The sequence below is a fragment of the Aulonocara sp. 'chitande type north' Nkhata Bay genome, linkage group LG2 (assembly GCF_057382095.1).
Source record: "Aulonocara sp. 'chitande type north' Nkhata Bay isolate Kocher_YH1m ecotype deep benthic linkage group LG2, A_spYH_male_GT1.1, whole genome shotgun sequence".
Classification (NCBI taxonomy): Eukaryota; Metazoa; Chordata; class Actinopteri; order Cichliformes; family Cichlidae; genus Aulonocara; species Aulonocara sp. 'chitande type north' Nkhata Bay.
In genome coordinates this window covers 33,191,555-33,212,610 of record NC_141345.1, presented here as the reverse complement: position 1 = coordinate 33,212,610, position 21,056 = coordinate 33,191,555, and the positions used below count along the sequence as shown (strand labels likewise).

Here is a 21,056-nt window from a genome sequence, read left to right as displayed (position 1 = left end):
GAGGGTCATGCTTGGATACCACCCTTCTCGGAAATGAGAAGCAATTTAAACCTTATAGTTTTTTCTCTCCTTCTCTTCAGGTACAGACTTGGCCAATGAGAGCCTAAATTATCAAGTTTTTGTTTTTTAATTAATAATTCAGCCCCGAAAATAAAACACACACAGGCCATGTGATATTCAAACTTCATCAAGTGCACTGCAATATCCCTAAATTAACCTTTGATATTTCTATGTCACGCTATTAAAATCCACATCGAAGCCCATTAGGGTACACCACAACTCCTTATGAAGGTTTATAAGGGGTAATGTAAACGTGTTTTTGAACTTACGCGAGATATAGACATATTTTACAAAAACTGAAATAAGGAAGTTAAGCACTACACAACATATTAACTAGGTTGAAAATGAAATAGTTTAAAACTAAATATTTGATCGCTACATATTATTTGTATGCGTTTCAGGCGACATCTGGTGGTATACTGTCCTAATTCTTCATGGCAACTCCCAAAGCTGTTTACGTTGTGGAGACACAATAGCAGTAAAAAATTTCCTTAGGTGTTGGGAGAATGTGGGGTGGGCGCACCAGTCCACTTAGCCTACAGGATTTCCTTTTCTGAATTACAATAGTTGTGACCAGAGCTCGTCAATATAACTACAAGTGCTGTTTTCCTTGTCATTCATGGCCGACAAAGAGTAGGCCTAAACTAGACGATGTATAGTTAAAATAAATGTGTATATATATATATATATATATATATATATATATATATATATATACACTGTCGGCTATATATAAGCAAATACTATAAACAGCATTATTTTAAATGTCATAAGATAAATTACTCCAGAAAACAGACATGATAACAAGCCCTCATGGTTGTGTGTTTTCTTGTCTGTAAGTATATGCATATATGCGCTACATCCTCTGCAGCTGTTGTGTTACAAAGTGATTAGATAACTGGCAGCACCTGACTGACTTACCACTGCAGACACAGACAGCCTCCAGCAGTTTTTAATGTTGTAGACCTGAATTATCAAAAGCAAAACAAATATTCTGTTTTAACATGCTCCAAGCAAAATCCTTACTTTTTCTTTTATTCGTCTCTGCCTTATTGATTGCGAGCTGTCATATCGCTGAAGGTTTGTAAAGTATAATTGGTCTGTGATGAATAGGGGCTGCGTGTGGTTGCATTAGGTTAGTTTTTGTTTGAAGTCAGATTTGTTCTTTAACCTCTTGCTGTAAAAACTTTACAGGTGCAGAAGATGGCTACAAAAATGATGGAACCGGTGAACTGGAATCATTTAACATTACTTTTAACTCATCTAGGGCTATCTCACATTTTGCCTATGGAATTACTGCAAATATGGCTGCTGTATTTTTGTATGGAAGCAACTTCGTTCCTGTCAAAAGAGTAGAGACTGGCGATGGTGAGCATATAATTGTTTATTTTTCTGAGAGTTTGGATATTCTTATGTGTTATTTTTGGACAAAAGCTCCATTTTAAATGTTTACTTTCCAAGTGAGGAAAATCTACACTATTTTGCAAAGTTTTGAGACCATTTATCTTTGTGTTTTATTTACAGGTATGTTTTTTCAGTGGGTTACCTGTGCAGCAATATGGGTTGTATCTATGTTTGGAGACTTGATGCTTCAGTCACCCAAGTTCTGCCCACTTGCAATGCTTGGAGGTGTGCTTTGGGCCACAGGTATTGTGGAAGTTGAGGGGGGGGTTTGTTGTTGTTTGTTTGTTTTTTCTAATTTAACAACAAATAGTTTAATGCCAAAGGTTCCGGAAACTGGACTCTGGTGTCCAGCAGGATGTTGTTCTAAAATTAGGTTATTGATAGTCCCTTGTTGGACATGTGAACAGTTTTAGGGGTGAAATCAGTGTGACCCAATTTCATGCTTTAAATTCATAATGCTATGTGCTTAACGTTGAACAGATCAATGGGTATTTAGAGTGTAATACAAAATGTCCCTAAAACTTTTGTAGTGGCGAGTATTCATTAGTCATGTTGTTAAACAACAAACTGTTCAGGGAATAGTGTGACATAGTTGCTGAGGCAAGAACTGGGACATTGCAGTTCTCCAGGATTTTCAAATTTGCCAGATCAAAACGTTTTTTAAAAAAAATGAATTTAAAATTAATTGAATTGAAAGCTGCTTCATCATAATCTTTGCCATACCTTACTAGACAGAATCAAGTGCCACAGATGGACACAGACTGTTTGTTTCATGAATATCTCTAAATATCAGATATTCACTAGATCCTCATTCAGGTTTGATAGCATTTGATAGTCGATGAGGGTAGATGGCTTGAGTATGAATTGAGGCTGGGGTTTGGGGAAGACTTCAGAGGGGACTGGGAATGGCTCCTGGGTCAGTTAGACTCCATGTACTAATGAGAAGTGAATAAATAAAATATATTTTTGCATTCAGATATAGCAATGGAAATGGTGCAACCCTAACTTTGTCAGTAACAGTTACATGTTAACTTCTTCCATCTATCCATATGGTCTACAGGAAATGTAGCAGTTGTTCCATTTGTTAAAGCTATTGGCCTTGGTCTTGGCATCTTAATTTCGGGATCCTCTAATTTGTTGATGGGCTGGGCCAGTTCAAGGTGAGTTGAGTTAATGGAATGTACACTCTGGATTGTAAATAAAATAATCCTGTCTTTGCATGACTTGGATTGAATGAAAAATAACTGAATTGGTCACTGATTGTGTCTGTCCTAGATTTGGCTGGTTTGGGATTGCTGCACAGAACGTTTCACATCCAATATTAAATTATTGTGGAGCTGGGTTGTGTCTGCTAAGGTAAACCGCGTTTGGAATTGTAATGACCCAGCCTGTGTTGTTTATTTACCCCCACCCAAAAACAGTGATGGCTACTGTCTGCTGCTGTCATTTTTCAAACCATATCAGCGGGATGTACATGACACTTTTTTTTCCTCCTTTGATTCAGTGGGCTGATCTTTTTCTTTGTGAAAGCGGATGTAGAGCTACTTCACAGTTCAGAAACAATTCCATTACTGATTGACAGAGTGAGTGTGTCACTGACTTATTTTTATCAGCTTGTCGAAGTAGGTTGATTTTAGAAAATACTTTCTTTTTATTTTCTTCCTATTCACTCAAGGCAAAAACTACTTTGTCTTAAAGCCTGTCATCACTTTATCATGTATTTTGTGTGGTGTACATACAAATTGGGTCGATGTTTCTCTTTGCAGAGAACAAATTCAGGAAGCTATGGACAAAATTCCTCTGAATCCTGGATCGACACTATTGGACCAAAGAGCAAACGATTCATGTGAGCTCATCTCAATAGGAGCCTCTCAGATGTGTGCATTATTACTATTAGCATTTTTCATTGCTGACAAACAATGGCTACAGCAGCCACTCTGTCATGGATTTTAAATCATAGATGAATGAATACAATTTTACGCTTTTTAATTATTGAAAAAGTAATAAAAAGTAAAACAATTCATTTACATTGCATCTTTTAAATGAAGGTCTTAGTTATTTGTTTAGAAGCTGCCTGCCAGTGTGGTTTTTAGGTGTAACAAGTTTTAAGTCATGACTAAAAACAGTTTCACACATGACAACCTTGCTCTTACTGTGAGTTTTTGTTTTAGCAGCAGAAAAAGACTTAAAATGTGAGCACCAGGCTGTAAATGTAGCAGTCACAGCCGATATTCAATAAATGTAAAAAAAAACAGAGTGCAAAAATAACATCACTTTTGTGCAGTGTTTTCCTGCATACCCATTTACCCAAGCACTGTCAGTTTTTATCGGCTCTTTGCAATATCTTGGAATTAACCATAGAAATTGAATGATGTATCAGTGGAGATTTAAAATGCATTCTTCATCCAGTTCCTCAATGTATTCTGCCTCCTTTTCACCAGTGGTTTTCTCCTTGCTGTTGTGGCGGGCCTCATGTATGCTTTCTCCATCATACCGGTCCTGTACATTAAGAGCAATTCTGTGCACCATGACAGCATGTTCTATGAATCCAGTGTCTATGGTATGTTTTCTACTCAGGTACCACTTTATGCTGCACTTTTTTTTTTTTTTTTTTTGCAAAGCTGGCTTGAAGGAAGTATTGAAGAAAATACATTTATCATAGATATAAGGATGGATCCAGTTGCTGCTTGATGAAATACTAGTCCCTCCTGAGAACCAGGTGTAATATTTCCAACTTAATTCCCGTTTCTATCTTTCTATCACAGATCTCGACTATGTTCATGCACACTGCTGTGGTATTTTCATTGCAAGCACTGTGTACTTTGCCATCTACTGCGCTGCCATGAATACAAAGCCGAAGCTTTACTCCAGAGCTGTACTTCCAGGTAGAACATTATTTCTGAAAAGGCACTCTTCCAAAGCCTATTGTATGACCGTGATCTTTAGTAATTAATGATTGGGCTGCTTGGAACAAATTTGGAATTCTACTCAGGTTACTGAGTGATGATTTATTGTGAACAAGCAATCAATGTGTTTCCTTGAAGAGACTGAATTTATATTTTTAAATTACTCTAGCCTTTTTTTTTTTTCTCCAGTGTTTATGAACATGCACTTTGTATGAAAGCTTTCAGTAGCCGTTTTGTTTTTTGTTTGTTTTTTTTTCCTTTCCCATGACTGGAGGGGGGAATGTCAGTCCAAATTTTTCTAAAATGTATATTCAGTGACATGAAGTTTAAAGTGTGTGTGTGTTGTTTTTTTTTTAATTGTTTTCTCAGCGTTCCAATTTTGAATAGTTACAATTTTGCGATTATGTGATGTATGTATGGCAAAAAAGTGGAAACAAGCTTCCATAGTTTTGTTTACTTTCTCTGAGTTCAGGTTCACACCCTACTTGTATACTGGCAGTCGATCAGCGTCACCCTGTTATTACTACTTATTGTGCCAGGTTGCCCTTTACTGTCACTTTTTCAATGGTCAGGGTTGTCAGATGGACTAGACACAAAAGGTAAGACTTTACCCAAAAATACACAGCAGGTCAATCTTGTGGGAAAAAAATCTTTTAAAGCTAATTTTAACCTCTTCCTGTGTGGTTTTGGTATGGCAGGTTTTTGTTTTTTTGGGGTTGTTTTTTTTTTTTTTTTTTTTTTTTGGTTAAATAGCATATTTTATGACACCCTGAGATGTGTACCTTTTTAGAACCAAGCTAGTTCCAAAGGTACATAGAGAGTAAAAAATGTGGGGGTTAAGAATATTAGAGTGAAAATGGTGAAAATGTCAAACAAAAAACCCTGAAGCCTTGGACAAAGTACAAAACTAACAGATTTCTATAATGTGTCATACATTTCTCACAGAAGGGAGAGCAGTCTGGATACATTTTGTGAATTCTTTCCCTTGAGTAATGTAACCTGTGTACAATTTTATACTGAATTAGGCAACGACGGGAATTAACAAAAAGCATATTTATGTTGCGTAAGACCTCCTGCCAACAATCTTCCGATAGGGAGATCATATAACGGCATGTCACTTGTCCTGTGGCGACTCATAGACACACACTGTGTTCATATTGCTAATCTCTTATTTTGGTTTTTGGTTTTGTTTTGTTTTTTCCTTTCTAGATCAAAGGAATCATAGGAATGTTGTTTGTTTGTTTGTTTGTTTTTAATGCATTTTTACTCAAACATAAGTACCTTACGGTCTCCTCTTGCTCTTCAGGTCTGTTGTCTGGACTGATGTGGGCAATTGGGACATACTGCTGGTTCCTGGCCAATAACTACCTGAATTCTGTCATTACATTTCCAATTGTCACAGTGGTAAGTGCAACATATTCTGACAGCTGGGAGGATTCAATTAATAAGTAAAACAATGAACATTCTGAAACCACTTGGACTGCAGATTGATATTGAAGGTTTTCACATTGTTCTGCATTACATGAATATTTTCAAAAGAAGTTGGATCTAAAATACTGACAGCATTTTAAGGGTGTGTCAGAGAGACTTAATTTATCCCCAAGGGCAATTAAGATGATACCTTGTCGACCTTGTTTTGTATACAATACAAAAACATCACATTGGGGAGACAGGTCAGGCTAGGTTTCACTGACTGGTCGTTAGCACGAGCAGCGACCCAAACTGAAACAATGGAAAATGCACAACATGAGGAAAGAAGAGGGGGGAAGGAAAAAAAAAAAGAAAAAAAAAACTCCCCCCAGAATGAACTCCAACAGGGAGATCAGTTTGACAACAGGGAAAAAAAAAAAAACACCTGAGCACATGGATCATGACATCTCACAACACAGAAGACATAAGCTATTGAGCTACGATTTGCAGCTTTCTTACCAAATTGCATTTCCCCAGAAGCAATGTAGCTGGGGTAAAGCATGTTGCAACAAGATCAATTAAGTGTATCCTACATGGAAAAAGCCATTAGGGCTTAAATATCATAATCTAGATTGTCTATTGCATTGAACCTTTAGTGAATGTTCGATGTGTATGCACAGCATAAAGTGCTAAACGGATCAGACACTGTTGGAACAAATGGCTAACCCATTTATATCCTGTTCTTTTAAGCTGGTACTTTAGTTTCATCAAGTCAATGGTCTAAGCTCAAACAGCTTGTTTGGTTTCCTTTCTTCAGGGCTATGGTCTGGTTGCTGCTCTGTGGGGGTGCCTGGTGTTTAAAGAGATTAAGGTAACGATCAAAATATTAGCTAGTCTTGTTTCTTGACTGTACAGTAGCTCAAAGGCTTGCATGTAAGTGTGCCGTTTACAAAGGGGAGATTCTAAACAATATCAAGTTAAACTGCAGTTGATCAGGAAGGCATTTACCATCCCAAAAGGAGGAATTTTTAATTAAATGTTTCTGAGAAAAATCATCCTCAGATGATTAACTTCTCCCACTTTCTTTCCGCAGGGCTTGGCGAACTGCCTGATCTTCTCATTGGCCTCATGTGTTGTGCTGACCGGATCTGTGCTGACTGCCATATCAAATCTCTAATAATGCAGAACAGTCAAACATCTAATTTTCTCCATTTTTGTTTTCTGTATCAGTGAGGAGAAAAGGCAGTGTTTGCTTTTTATAAATGCATTAAATCATGTTTAGAAAAATTTAAATATAATTATAAACCTTTTTAGTTGCATAGCAGAAACCTTATGCTCTGCAGTTAACTGTTAGGAAAATATTTAAAGTGGATTTGCGTCTGGACTTTGAAAATCTATTTGGTTTGTTACTAACAAATAAATAGCACAAATGTCACATTTAATGCATCACACAGCAGCTGCTGTTTTCACTAATCGGGACTGGCTTTTTCAGCATTGCAGAGGTTGTGTATATATGCCACTGAGGTCTACTTTACAGATGTAAGAAAAAGATGGTTAATGCTAGACAGAATACTGCAAAATTGCTATTAAAACACTTGAAATTCCACCAATAGCATCTCTCACATTTCCTGGGGTTTGTATGCAGAAAAAGATGGTCAACATGATGTGCTTGATTTCTGGGATGGAATAGCTTTTTCTGGGATGGAATAGCTTGGGGTTGGGGGGGTCAGAACATGCATACTTCATAGAAGTGCTTTTATGGCTTCATTGGACAGGTACAGTGAAGACTGACATGAAAGCAGAGGCCAAGGAAGAGGGAAGAAGACCTGCATCAAAGGGCCGCAGATCAGACTCAAATCCGGGCTAGCTTTTAGCCATATGGCTGCCTCCTTTTTCCACTGAGCTAAACCAGCGCCCAGAAAATGTCTTTCTGAAAGTGCTAGATTAAACTAAACAATAAACATGATTTGTAGAGATTGATACTGGCTTTAACATGCCACACTAATGCTGACCTTTTATTTTAATGATTAAAATGTTACTATATTACTTATAACACCAGATTTTAGAACTCTGTCTAGACAAACATCTGGTGACACCAGCGATCAAAATCGCAGTCCTTGAAAGCAGAGGCAGACATTTGATACAGGGCTTAGCCCTAAAAGGTAGTATGCACATGGGATTGCTTTTAATTAAGCAGCAAGGCAGAACAAAATCAGGGCTGTATCAAGATACGAGGACTATACCCTAGTGATGTGTGGATCGATCCTGAAATGTCGATTCCTCCGATACCAATCATTTATGTTCTAGAATCGATTCTCACATTAAAATATCGATATTTTAGTAATTTAGGGTAAATTTGTAGTTTATCATTAACAGGAACACAGTGAAGAAACTATAACATTCTGATTGTCTACATTCAAAGGAACTACTTCCTCTTCCGCCTTTCATAGTCATGTGCAAAATATGGCTGTATAGGGCTTTGGAGTTGACGTTAGGCCGCAATGTGTTGCAACCTGGCGTGCGCACTCGCAACAATGGCTGAGCGTAAACGGAGTAATCTGTGGACGTATTTTACCTCCACAAACAGCCAAGGCGCGGTTTGCTATACATACGGCAAGACAGTGAGGTGTTGTGGCAACACTACTAACCTCGTCAAACACCTCAGAGTAAATCTTATCACAGAATATGACAAGTGTATGTTCAGGCGAACTGAAGAGGAGGAGAGGACAGGTTTTGCTAGGGCGAGACAGACATCTCTCACGGGGTCCTTTAGTGCTGCAGGCAGGCAACGTTTTCAAATAGCGCACAACTTCAAGTTTTATTTCTATATGATAATTCTGCGTTATTAGGCAATAAGAACAAGTAGTCTGATGTCCTGTAATCATTATGAAGCTATATTATTATATTATTTTTACAATTACATAATACAATAATATATGAAATACAATGAAAGTTTTTGTACAAAGTATCAGTATCGGATCAGTATCGTCGATACCACCCTGAATTTTACTTGGTATTGGATCGGAAAGTAAATCAGTGGTATTGCACATCACGACTGCTAGCTAAAACACCGGTGTCGACACATAAGGTGCTGTCATAGCCTGTCAACGACATTGATTAGCTGCGTATATACGAATCGCATTATTGGCTGGACTATGGGATAAGGTGACATCATTCTAATCTCATACGGGAGCAGCCACACACTTACTAACACTGCAAAACAGAATTGTTAAAGTATTCATTTTAGTTTCAATTCAGGTTCGATTTTTTTTATGTGTGCAACGCAGATTTTCTGTGCGCAGAGACTGTGCCAGCAGTGCGCAATTGCGCACGCGGGCAGCTTAGTGGGAACATTGATTCATAGTATAGGCCTCATCTGACTGACACAAGTTCATTTCCTTACTCAGAGCAGCGTGAATTAATGTATAGAGTTTTAGGTTTCTACAATAAAACAATGAAATCCCAGTTTTAGCTTAATGTTTTAAATGCAACTTGATCTCTTTTATATTGAATCAGTAGTCGGTGTACTAAATGGCACAATTATGTTGCAGCTTAGAATATAATCTACATCTTTCTGCCTCTGTGAATAGTAATGCAGCTCTCATATTGTAATAATGTGAATATGTGAGCGATGATGTGATTGAAATGAGATTGTGAAACTGAATTGTTTTTTAAAGCAAATTTTTTTTTCATATATGTATGTGCTGTGAGCTGAACATTTCATGCTTAAAGATGCTCATAGACCATGGATCATCAATCTCGGTCTAAATCGGAGTCCACCTTGGACAGATCCAAAGCAAAACAGTATCAGGCTTGGATCAAACTGGGATCCAGTCCTCATTATGAAATAGCTCACCACTTCAGTTTGTTATTGAATTATTAAATGTAGCAGTAACATGTAGACAGTTCTATAAAAGTTACGTTGGCTTTTAACGTTAAAAGTTTATCTTCATTAAAAACCTGGATTTTAGCTACAAGTTAAACACTACACTGCTACTCCAATGAGGAGTAATTTGCCAAAACATCTCTCTTAATATTACTTTCTAGTATCAGCTGATGTTTGCTGGAGCCACGGCTGTAAAAGCTGCTGGTCATGATATCTGTTTGGATATGTGGTGAGATGGAAACATGAAGATGAAACCAGGAGATGTCCTTACTGAATCATCAGAGCTGAGCAGGTGATGGAGAAACAGGTTTACCTTTTAGGTGACATGAATGAGTTGAAGGGAAGTTATGATCTGTTTCTGAGAGACAAATAACACCAGGATCCTTTTCTACATAGCTGACGGCAGGTAACTGTGCAGGGGCGGGTCTAGCAAAGTTTTGCCAGGGGGGCAGGTAGGGCATTAGCAGGGAAAGGGGTTACGTCATTTTAAAACTGAATAAATAATTATCTGAATCTTACAACAAAAGTGGTCATCTGATTAAATGTATAGAAATCCATTATTGTATATAGTAACTAAAAAGTCTAATATACACCCCAGTAAGCTATAGTACTTTTTCCTTTGGGAAGGTACTATCTGTGCAGTCTGCAATTAAGTTGAAGAAAGATGTTGAATCTATTTAATTGTTGTGGAAAAATAATTGATTTCTGTGCATTTGTTTTACACTTGCATTAAATTAAAGTTGATTACATCGATTAAGGGCGGGGGGTTGTTTCCTAATATTTTTGCTGGGAGTTGGCAACCCTATTAGTTAGGTAGGTAAGTACTCTTTAAAATACCAGAATAGGGAGGATGGTGTAGGTTCAAATTTATTAGATTGATCAGTGTTGCTGAACTATAAAATGTTTTGGGTGCAGTGTATTTTTTGCATACAGGTATAACAGAATAGCTTCTGTCTCTTCCAATTTCATTGTACTACTGTACTATGTATGACTGTGCAATGACAATAAAGAGTTATCTTATCTTATCTTATCTTATCTTATCTTATCTTTTTTAAAACTTGAGTATGAACTTTAAATTAAAAAGTGGTATCGTGCCATCTCTAATTTTTATTATGACTTTTTCCTGACCTCATTTTTTGCAGACTGCATGCAGCTGTATTCCATACAATTGGATTTTCTCTGCTGATTGGTATTTGCACCTAACGAATTTCTATGTAAAGCCATGTAATTTTTTCTTCCTTCATCTGGAATGTGCTGATGACTGATCATAACTGAGATTAAAAAAATGAAATAGAAGTTTAATCATTAACCTAGAGCTGATTAACTCAGAGAAAAGCTAATTAGAGTAAGTCCACCAAACTGTGAGCATGTTCACCTTGAGTTAAGCTTTCGTGAGTAGAGAAAGAAAGCCATCATCAATGGAGCTCACTTGGTAACAGGCAATGGCGTGTCCAGCGGGGTGGCCTGGGGGGGCACAGGCCACCCCCAAACCAGACTGGCCACCCCAGGTGCCACCCCGAAGCTAAAACAATAAAATTCAATTAAATATCAAATGTACGATTACGTTTTCGTAGTGAAGCTCAGATATCCGAGTGTAAGTGAATGCAGCATCGGCAAAGGAAGGAGAAAGACAGCACCACAGAAAGCTATTTTCCGGCGAAAGAAAATGATGAGAGAATAAATGTCCTGGTAAGTAATATTAAGTTTGTTGAGTTTAGTAAACTTCGGTGAAATTAGAATACCAATTTTCTTTTCCATGTTTAACCATTTACAATTTGATGAAATGTCATCTTTGACTGATAGTCGTTCTCTTAAATAAATTCTAACAACAGCTTATCACGCTTAAACGTGCTGCTGTTGTTTATCCGCTGGTCTCCTCTTTCTAGCGCAAAGTGGGCAATAAACAAACAAGAAAGACGGGACTTGCGGCAGAAAAGCCGATCAGCTGATCACTGATCAGTTTCATGTTTGAAGTAATAACAGGAGAGGAAGGGGGAGAGAATGAGAGAAGTAGATGCAACTGCACAGCAAAGACAGAATAACTCCAGCTTTGTGTCTATTTTTTAATTCTAGCTGAAGTATGGGACAAATCGCTTCCTTTTCACCTCAATATGGAACTCCGATGCTGTTAAGCTTAACGTGGAAATACTATGCAAACATCCAGGGATGAACTTACACACTTGCTTTACTTCTCTGGGATAGTTTTCGCCGAGATGAAATGCTGTGGTTAGGAAGCATGTAGCGAGGCTCCAAATGCTCCAACAGACCGCCGAAAGGTCTCGCAAACAACAGCCGCTCTATCACTTCACACATACTGCGCCGATGCGCCGAGCTGGGTTACGCCAAGTAGCGCGTTTTGTGAGGTGATTTTGTGATACTTCGGATCGATTACATTTTTTATTTCTCTCCAATATCCAATCCAGTAATTTAGGTCAGTATTGGACCCATATCCATACTAATATTGGATCGTCCATCTCTAATAAAAATCGTGTTGTCATGTCACAAAGATATAGTATATATTGTTAAATGACTGTATTAAGCTTTTCATCACAATTTTACTTAACAATGTGAAAATATCCACAAAATAAACACAAGGCTATATACAGAATAAAACCTCTGTCCCTTTGTTGTCTAAACAAAAATACCTGAATCTTTGTGAGCCTTTGAGCACTATCAAATGTAATCTGGAAGTGGGAAGAACACCTTTTGAATGGGAATCCCAGTGAGCTATAGGAAACAACATCAGCAGCTGCTGTTTTTCAAAAAGTGTTGTGTTGAATCCTGCTGTGCTTTGGTCATTCACACATCAATAAGTGTCATTCTCATCATATCATTCAAATGCCCCAATACTCCACAAATGGATTAGCATTTTAACTGGTTCAAAATATTATTTAGAGTTCCAGCTTCAGTTACATATTCAAGTCAAACCTAGTCATTTAGTATAAACAACATTGGCAAGGATAACAATAAAAATTATATATATACATATATATTATTTTTAAACACACACAATGGGAAATGGAAAGAATGGAAATGCCATGATCATAACATTCTGATTTATTAGGATTAGAAAATCCATCCATCCATTCGCTTATCCTTTTCAGGTTCGCGGGGTGCCCTGGAGCCTATCCCAGCTGTCTTAGGGCGAGAGGCAGGGTACACCCTGGACAGGTCACCAGTCTGTCACAGGGCTAACCATTGACACAGACAACCATTCACACTCACATTCACACCTGTGGGCAATTTAGTGTTTCAGATTAACCTGTCCCCTCTAACTCCATGTCTTTGGACTGTGGGAGGAAGCCAGAGAACCCCCGTAAACACAGGGGAGAACATGCAAACTCCACACAGAAAGACCCTGACCTAATGGTGGAATTGAATTCAGGACCTTCTAGTGAAGCAACAGCGCTAACCACTGTGCCACCGTGCTGCCTGGATAGAAAATCATGACCAAAATAAATAAATTAAACAATAAGGGCTATCAGAAACAAAGGCAATGTCCATTGTGCCAAAATGACTTAAAATGATATAATTTCTCATTCCTGCCTAGGGCTCTGACAAAGAGCTTCTTTCTTGATATTGCCTTTAGTGTGATCCATCTATGTAAAATTCTGCTAGCCATCTCACAGAAGCTCTTGTTAAAATGAAATTGGTTTTTTTGATCTGTTTCATTCATATGTGGTTTCAAGTACTGATGTAATTTCTTGATACAGTGACCACAAGCTCAGAGCCCCAATGACTGAATACAGGTAATTCTCTTGGGTCTGTCAAGAACAAAGATATCAAATTTGCTGATTCTGGAATAGCCTGTTGACCCTGGTTCTTACATACAGAGAATGGGAAACAGCAGTCAAATACTACTGCTACTAGTACTAAATCATTCTCATATTTTTATATAGTGTATATGCGATGCTGATATGTATTACCCTTGTTCATTTTATATATTTGTTTTTATTATAGATTGTATAACTATCTTTCCTTGAAATTAAATTCATAACATGAATAACATTGATTTTTTGCCGTTACTGGTGTGACTGGGTCGGTTTCTGCTCAGCTGCAAGAGTAAAGGTGGACCAGAGCAGTTCAGCAAAAGGCAACTTTTTCTTTTACGTTAATGAAACACCACATATAATATTGTAGAATCGCCAGGTGGTTGGGGTTGATGCAGGGCTGCAGGGTGCATGACTCTAACACTGGAGACTGGGTTTGTATCCAGTATCGGTTTTGTGGTGAGAGATTTTTTTTTTCTACGTGAAGCCAAACCATGAACTTTCCCTTAGTGCGGTTAGTTTGAAAACGGTTGGAGTCCCTATTGAACAATATTCCAAAATGAGATTTTTGTGTCAAGATATACACATTGTATTCATAATTTAGTTTTTTAATGTGTATAAATGAACTTTGAAATATATTTTTTGTTGCAATTAGTTATGCGTTTTATGTAATCATAATTTGTATGACTACAGCTGACTTCTTGACTGAAGATAAAGTTTCTTTTGACCTTTGACCAAAATAAATTAGGTTTTGCCCGAGATCTGCTCTTTTTGTAGACTAGTGTTTGGCATTTATGCTTCAGTTAACAGGTCACGGTGAAAAGAGAAAGACATAATAGAAATGACAGATGACACAGGTCCCCTGGATGAGACAGGTTCTCACGGAGATAGATGACATTTGACTGGAATATTCTACCCAAACATTATGATTTTGTATTTCACATTTTTTATTTCATAGTATCAGACATTGCTAGTCTGCTCATGAGCTGCTGATAAGATGGATAAAATGTAAATGTTGACATTTTTAGTACAGATTCCCACAAAGTGTAGCACGGCACATAAGATTCAACACGAGTTTAAAGTACTTTGGGTTTGAACAAATGTGTATTTGTGACATGGACTTTTAATTTGAAACCCACTCTTCAGTCTGTGTTTGCTGAAGTAATAAATAATCAAATCACTGAATTGGTGAAACTGAGTTCAGATACTGTTTAATAAATCACATCTGTGAACAACCAAACCGTGTTAAGTTTAATTCTGGTGTCTTAGATTTTAATGAACAGTTTAGTTGAAACTTGTGATTTTTTTTATCAAGTATTTTTTTTCCAGGTCTAATAAAATGCAGCCAGAGCAGAAAGCTCAAAAACTGCAATTTCTTGACTGGAGGCTGAAGAGAGCAAGTGGCAGCCTCTATAGCTGTAAAACAAAGCCCCGACAGGCTCCCATGTTAAAATCACAATGACATTTACAACCTAGCCCCCAAAAAGCATTGCATCTACTGATAGTTTCCCATCAGCAACTGTGAATGGGTTTTCAGAACTCATTCACCTGGAAAAGGGTGTTTGGCTACGGCAACACTGATTAACAGGTGACCCAACAGCTGCTAGGGCTCATCTCCACTGTTTCCCTAAACTAAACTGAACTGAACTGGACCTTTTCACTGTGTTTGTCCAGTTGGTATTTTTTGGAGAACTGTTTGTTTGTCTGGAATGTAATATTACGGCTTGCTCTGTGGTACAGAGCATCCTAGAAGTAGTGATGTGCGAATCATGAACGAATCGTTCAATACTCGAGAATCACTTTACTGATTCATGAATCATGATTCACAAGCCCAACTGACTAATCCCTGTTGCTGTTAGCAGCAATAAATCTAGCTTATAATTAAAATTGTGGAAAAAAACAAAACATCCAGTATCTTAACAAAAAAATTTCTGCTCTGAAGTGGAAGAAAAAACCCTGAGTAGAAGCTCACATCAAGACAATAGCTCCTCTGTTCACAGTAGCATCGCTCTGCTAACATGCTAACAGCACATTTGAGCTACTCACCCCCTCCCTCCTGTGCTGAATCACAGAGCGAATGAATCACTCACTCACCCCCTCCCTCCTGGCTCACAGCTTCTTCTTCTTCTTGGTTGGCAACCAATGTTAAGGCGCATTACCGCCCCCTGGCTCACATCTCAGTGGACATTTAGATGAGAAAATATATATTTGACACATTTAAGGAAAATACTAATAAAATAAAAATAAACAAAATAAATGTTTATTAGGCAATTTTGATAGGAAATTGCTCAATTTTAGAAATGTTTTTGCTCTTTTTTGCTCTATAAAATAGTTGTTTTATTTTAGAATCATTCATCTTAGCAGTAGGATTTACATGAAAAGAGAAACAAATTAAGTTTGAGTGAAAATGTACATTTTTTGGACTCTCTGGTCAACTGACTCAGTGAATCAAATGACTCAAAAAACCCAATTCACTTTGGTGAGTGACTCATTAAAACTCGATTCAGTAAAAAGAATCAAATTTACCATCACTACCTAGAAGTTTGTGCTTCAACGTAAATTTCTACTTTTTTGTTAGTCCATTCTTAACTTGGCAGAAGACAACCTGATTGCAATAACTGGTTTAAAAAAAATACTTTTGGGACTCTTGAAGTCTTTGGGAAAACAGCTTTCTATCTTGATCTCACTAAACAGTTTCTCAATCGTTTTCAGTTTAAAATCGTTTAAATTACTTTTTGTAAATTTAGGTTATCCAGGTCATTCATTGGCTAATTATTTATAAGTCTCAAGTCAGTGCAGTTTCACAGTTAGACCTACTTGCTTGTGGCTTTCAAATAGGCCTTCAGAAACCAGTTGGTGATGTCATGATAGCTACATCCATTTTTATACTTTCTACATAGCTAGTGTTAACTGATAAATTAGCACTCATCCATTTATCCATATAAGGTGACTTCTGGTTCATCAAAATGCAAAGTGAAAAACAAATGGGCAACTTCCATCTTTTATATTGTTTGTGAAAGCCAACCAGTGTATATTTTGTGTTACCTATATATAATATCTCAATTTGTTTGAAGATCTGAAACAATTAAATTGACGAACATACAAAGAAAATAGGAAATCCGTAAGGGGGCAAACACTTTTTCCCACTGCTGTACATTTGCAAATTTACGTACCTCTGTCTTACAATGGCCTCAAACACCCTCCAGCCCTCTCTGATCAATGCTTGCTGGGCTTAAATTCTAGCAGACAAGAATACAGCTTAATTTCCTTAAGATGGAGAATTTAGTCATGATATGTGGCAGTTGGTAGCTCACAGTGAACAAAAAGCTTTTAGGGTGCATTTAACTAAAGAAAAATTGTGCTCCTCCTGGACACCGAGGCATGTAATTGAAGGAGACTTTTGTCAAAACTTGAACATTATTTTTTAGGCTCCATGTTTTAAGCAAAGAGCTTTAGGTTGAAAAGAAATTTGTCACAATACTGTTATGCTCGTAAATAGGATTATCACACAGAGAGAATCCTATCCCTTTGGTGTTGTAAATCTTGGATAGGCTACACAGTAAAATGCTTTGTCAGATTGTTAAGGCACTTCCATTTCCACACACAGAGTTTGTAGAGTATGTGATAACACAGTAAAGATCTCTTAACAAGTGTTACGAAATCAGTTTCACCCCGGTTCTTTTTATTCCTCGGGCCTCCAGAGATGCACCGGACTCAGTAGTCATTTCACAAAACCTTTATTCATCTTTATTCATCTTCATTTAAGCATGCATTCTTCTAGAAGGGAAGACTTGCCAGGCCGGTGTCCCTCTGCAAAATCTTTCACTCCTTTGTCTGTGAAACACAGTTTTGTAGGAGCGACCCCATCATAAAACCCCCACAGTGTGCTGCAAACTCTGTGTCTGTGTCTATGTGCACGAGCACGTGAGTGCCTGTGTGTGTGCATACCCGTATGTCTATGTGAGTGCACGTGAGTGAGTGTATGCGCGTACCTGTGTGTATGTGTGAGTGCACGTGAGTGAGTGTATGCGCGCACCTGTGTGTGTGAGTGCACATGAGTGAGCGTGCGTGTGGATGTGTGTGCGTAACAGTTAAAGCACTATGTGCGTATATCTCTATGTACGTGCCTTCCTGAGGGTCATAAAAGTCCATCTCCCTTCCAAACCAAAGTTATTCAGTTACAAACTTTGAGACTCCCACCCAGGCATGCCCTGAGGAACTTCCACTCAACATTAACCTCTCTTTGTCTCACTTTCACAGTTCAAACTAGGGGAGGGTCTCCTAGAAATCTACTCCTAAGTTTATGACACACTCAGGCCTTAATTACATCCAGGTCAGTGTCTCTACAATAATTCTACATCCTATCTAACACAATTCTAAACTCTAGAATTGTGGGTGGGTGTAACTTTAACAGTTAAAGCACTGTGTGTGTGTGTCTCTGTGTACGTGACTTCCTGTCGGTCATAAAAGTAATCTCGTCACCCAAGCTACACCAAATTCCACTACACAACATAGAAAACAGAGTTAACATATTAAAAACACTGAGACCCCCACTCTGCATCCACTGGGCCATTGGCCTCTTGTTGTCTTACATTTACAGATCAGGTGGAGAGTCTCCTGCAAACCTACTTCCAAGGTATGGCAATTATGAGTTTTATTAAGGGTACAAGCATCAGCATCAGCAATCCCCAACTGTAGCTTCTTGTCTCCTTTTACGACAGCAGACCCCCAGTGTCAATAAATTCCTTTCCCTCTAAACAATTACACACACTCTCAGGCCTACAGCTAAACCAACTGAAACACACAGACAAATCCTTTCCTATTCATCTGATCTACTGCTGGACCCTCTTATTAGGGCTGCTCAATTAATCGAATTTTAATCTCAATTACGATCTGGACTTTCAACGATCATTAAAAATGACTGAGCCGATTATTAGCACCTCCCTCGTGCTTTACTCTCGCGAGGTGGCAAATCGAGCGCACCTCTCTGCGTTTCGAACACGCATCACATCAATTAAGAGTACCCGAGGAAAGCTAAGCAGATGTTATTTGGAGAGGACAGGATAATGGCTGCTAAAGAAAGAATGCCATTGGTTGAAAAGCTAGGTAAAACTACTTCAGTGGTGTGGAAACATTATGGGTTCGCGGAGTCAGACGTGGATCAAGTCGATATAGTGTGTAAACTTTGCTAAAGTGTTGTAGCTGCACCACAGAGCAACACTACAAATTTATTCAATCATTTGAAGACCGCTCACAAAGTGACATACGATCAAACAATGAAGGAGCATAGAGAAAAACTCTCAACAACACCTGCTTCATCCTCACAGACCTCCATTCACGCTACCCTGTACAACGCGACTAAATATCCCACCAGCTCCCAGAGACACAAGGAGATAACAAACGCGGTAACATAAGACCACTGCTCAATTAACACAGTGAACAACCCCGGTTTTAAGAAACGAATCCACACTTTGGACAAACGGTATAACTTGCCATCTCGTCACCATTTTAGTCGAGTGGCGATTCCCGCTTTATATGATGAGTGTCATGATGGTGTCGCAAAGGAAGTGGCTACAGCCCAATATTTTGCCACCACAACGGACTTGTGGTCAAGCCGCACCATGGAGCCGTATTTGAGCCTCACGGTACATTTCATTGACATGGATTTCAACATGAAAACGAAATGTCTCCAGACATCATTTTTCCCAGAAGACCACACAGGGCAGAACATAGCTGCAGGTCTGAAACAAGCACTGGCTTCGTGGGATCTGGAGGAGAGTAAATTCGTCTGTATAACCACAGACAACGCTGCAAATGTCATACTGGCTGCAGAACTGAATGGCTGGATGAGGCTCCAGTGCTTTGGGCACAGATTACATTTGGCCATAGGTGAGTAGGCCTAATTCCTACTGAATATGATGCATAATGTGATTTTCTTTCAATAAGTATACAACATAATGCTTCAAATGAATATAATATATAAAAAACGATTTAAATTCAGAGATACTTTTATTCATTCTCACAGTCATACACATTTTCTATGAATTATACAAACACATAAATAAGCTACCATCACTTTTTCTTATTCATTCACACTCAAGGAAATGATAATCATCATCCTGATAATGCTTGTTTATATTTTTTATGTTTTTATAGAAAGAGCCATGAAAGATCACAGGATTGAGCGTGCAGTGGGGGTCTGCAAAAAAATGGTCAGCACCTTTTCATTCAGTTGGAAAAAAAAGAGAGCTGAAAAAGGCACAGATAGACCTCAAACTGCCAGACCACTCCTTAGAGACTGAATGTCCAACCAGATTGGGATCTAGGCAGGCCATGGTTTCCAGAGTCCTTGAGCAGCAGAAGGCCATTGCCCATGTCCTCTCCCAAGACAAAGGAACCAGGCACCTCATCCCCTCATGGCAGGACATTGATGTCCTTGAGGCCATCAACAAGACCCTGGGACCTTTGGTTGAATTCACTGATGCACTTTCTGGAGAGAAATATGTGAGTGTGTCTTTTATAAAACCAACACTCCACCTATTAACAACTCAATCTTGGCTGAGCAAGATGATGACACAGACCTCTCAAAATGCATCAAGAGGAGAATACTGGAGTACCTAAATGAAAAGTATGGTGACTCACCAACACAAGAGTTGCTTGACATGGCCACTGTCCTGGACCCAGGGTTCAAACTGAGATATGTAAGCGAGGTCAGCCAAGAGACAATAAAAGCCAGACTAACAATGGAAATGAAGTCCATTGCCCATATTTATAAAGATACTAAACATCTATCTGTCTGTCTGTCTGTCTGTCTATCTATCATTATTTATAGTAATTATTTAAGGATTGTATTTTAGAATGCCAAACCTGAGACAGATAAAACTGGTTCCTCATTCTGTGTTGCTGTCATTTTATGTTTGTCCCATTAAAGGAGGCTGCAGTGATGGGGACACCCGTTGGTAACACGGAGGTTGCTGATGATGGTGCATCAAACCAAAAGAAGAGGGAAAAGGGCCTAAGCAGCTTCTTTAAGGCCCCTCACAGCACAGCTCCAGGTGCAGAACATGCTCTTCAACTGGACCAGGCCATAGCTTTTGAGCTTCAGGCCTACCTCCAGGCAGGGACCCTGGACACAGAGGAAGACCCACTGGGGTGGTGGAAGCTATCACAGAACCTCTTCCCACGACTCTCCATCCTGGCAAAGAAATATCTTTGCATCCCAGCCACAAGTGCCTCATCAGAAAGGGCCTTCAGCACTGGTGGAAATGTTGTCAACTGCCTGCGAGCATCCCTGAAGCCTGATCATGTCAATAGGCTGGTGTTTTTGGCTAAAAACCTTTGAAAGGTTGCAGGAACCATGTTTTGTTGAGCCATTTTGAGATTGTATGGGACTCGGGCCTACTAGTTTTTATTTATTTCTTATAAAAGGTACTACTTTCAGTGTTTAATTTTATTTTTGTTCAGGCAGCAACTTTAGTTGACATACCTCAATGTCAGTTTGATGCAATTGTGCATTTTGTGGCTACACAGCTTGCCTTGATGTTTGGTTATTTGTATGCATAAATATTATGCAGTAGTTTGAAGTTCACTAAACATTAATGTTTACATTTTTTATTTATT

General features: G+C 38.4%; 2 protein-coding genes across 3 annotated transcripts; both read left to right on the top strand.

Annotated features, from left to right (window-relative positions):
- The first annotated feature begins 936 nt into the window (after nucleotides 1-936).
- On the top strand, nucleotides 937-7,386 carry tmem144b (transmembrane protein 144b). 2 transcript variants are annotated; one of them, XM_086264359.1, is made up of 12 exons: nucleotides 937-1,140; nucleotides 1,255-1,428; nucleotides 1,585-1,689; nucleotides 2,525-2,624; nucleotides 2,740-2,820; nucleotides 2,969-3,047; nucleotides 3,231-3,310; nucleotides 3,906-4,024; nucleotides 4,230-4,349; nucleotides 5,677-5,774; nucleotides 6,598-6,651; nucleotides 6,874-7,386. In XM_086264359.1, exons 1-12 carry the CDS (start codon nucleotides 1,065-1,067, stop codon nucleotides 6,955-6,957), a joined length of 1,170 nt encoding a protein of 389 aa, XP_086120485.1. In that variant the 5' UTR covers nucleotides 937-1,064; the 3' UTR covers nucleotides 6,958-7,386. The 2 variants fall into 2 exon arrangements, with proteins under 2 accessions (XP_086120485.1, XP_086120477.1); XM_086264351.1 differs by having other exon boundaries at nucleotides 939-1,140; nucleotides 1,585-1,707.
- Nucleotides 7,387-19,057: 11,671 nt separating this feature from the next.
- LOC147338226 (zinc finger BED domain-containing protein 4-like) lies at nucleotides 19,058-20,778 on the top strand. Its single transcript, XM_086309386.1, has 4 exons — nucleotides 19,058-19,325; nucleotides 19,669-19,940; nucleotides 20,036-20,146; nucleotides 20,368-20,778. The coding sequence occupies exons 1-4, from the start codon at nucleotides 19,058-19,060 to the stop codon at nucleotides 20,776-20,778; spliced, it is 1,062 nt and encodes a 353-aa protein (XP_086165512.1).
- The last annotated feature ends 278 nt before the right edge of the window (nucleotides 20,779-21,056 follow it).

Excerpts from the sequence above, each read along its gene's own strand:
- LOC147338226 (XM_086309386.1), top strand. The coding sequence starts at position 19,058 with ATGGAGCCGTATTTGAGCCTCACGGTACATTTCATTGACATGGATTTC. Across the intron at positions 19,941-20,035 it reads CACTTTCTGGAGAGAAATAT|AGGAGAATACTGGAGTACCT; the intron begins GTGAGTGTGTCT and ends AAATGCATCAAG. Across the intron at positions 20,147-20,367 it reads AACTGAGATATGTAAGCGAG|GAGGCTGCAGTGATGGGGAC; the intron begins GTCAGCCAAGAG and ends GTCCCATTAAAG.
- tmem144b (XM_086264351.1), top strand. The coding sequence starts at position 1,065 with ATGCTCCAAGCAAAATCCTTACTTTTTCTTTTATTCGTCTCTGCCTTA. Across the intron at positions 3,048-3,230 it reads TTCCATTACTGATTGACAGA|AGAACAAATTCAGGAAGCTA; the intron begins GTGAGTGTGTCA and ends TTCTCTTTGCAG. Across the intron at positions 4,025-4,229 it reads CTATGAATCCAGTGTCTATG|ATCTCGACTATGTTCATGCA; the intron begins GTATGTTTTCTA and ends TTTCTATCACAG.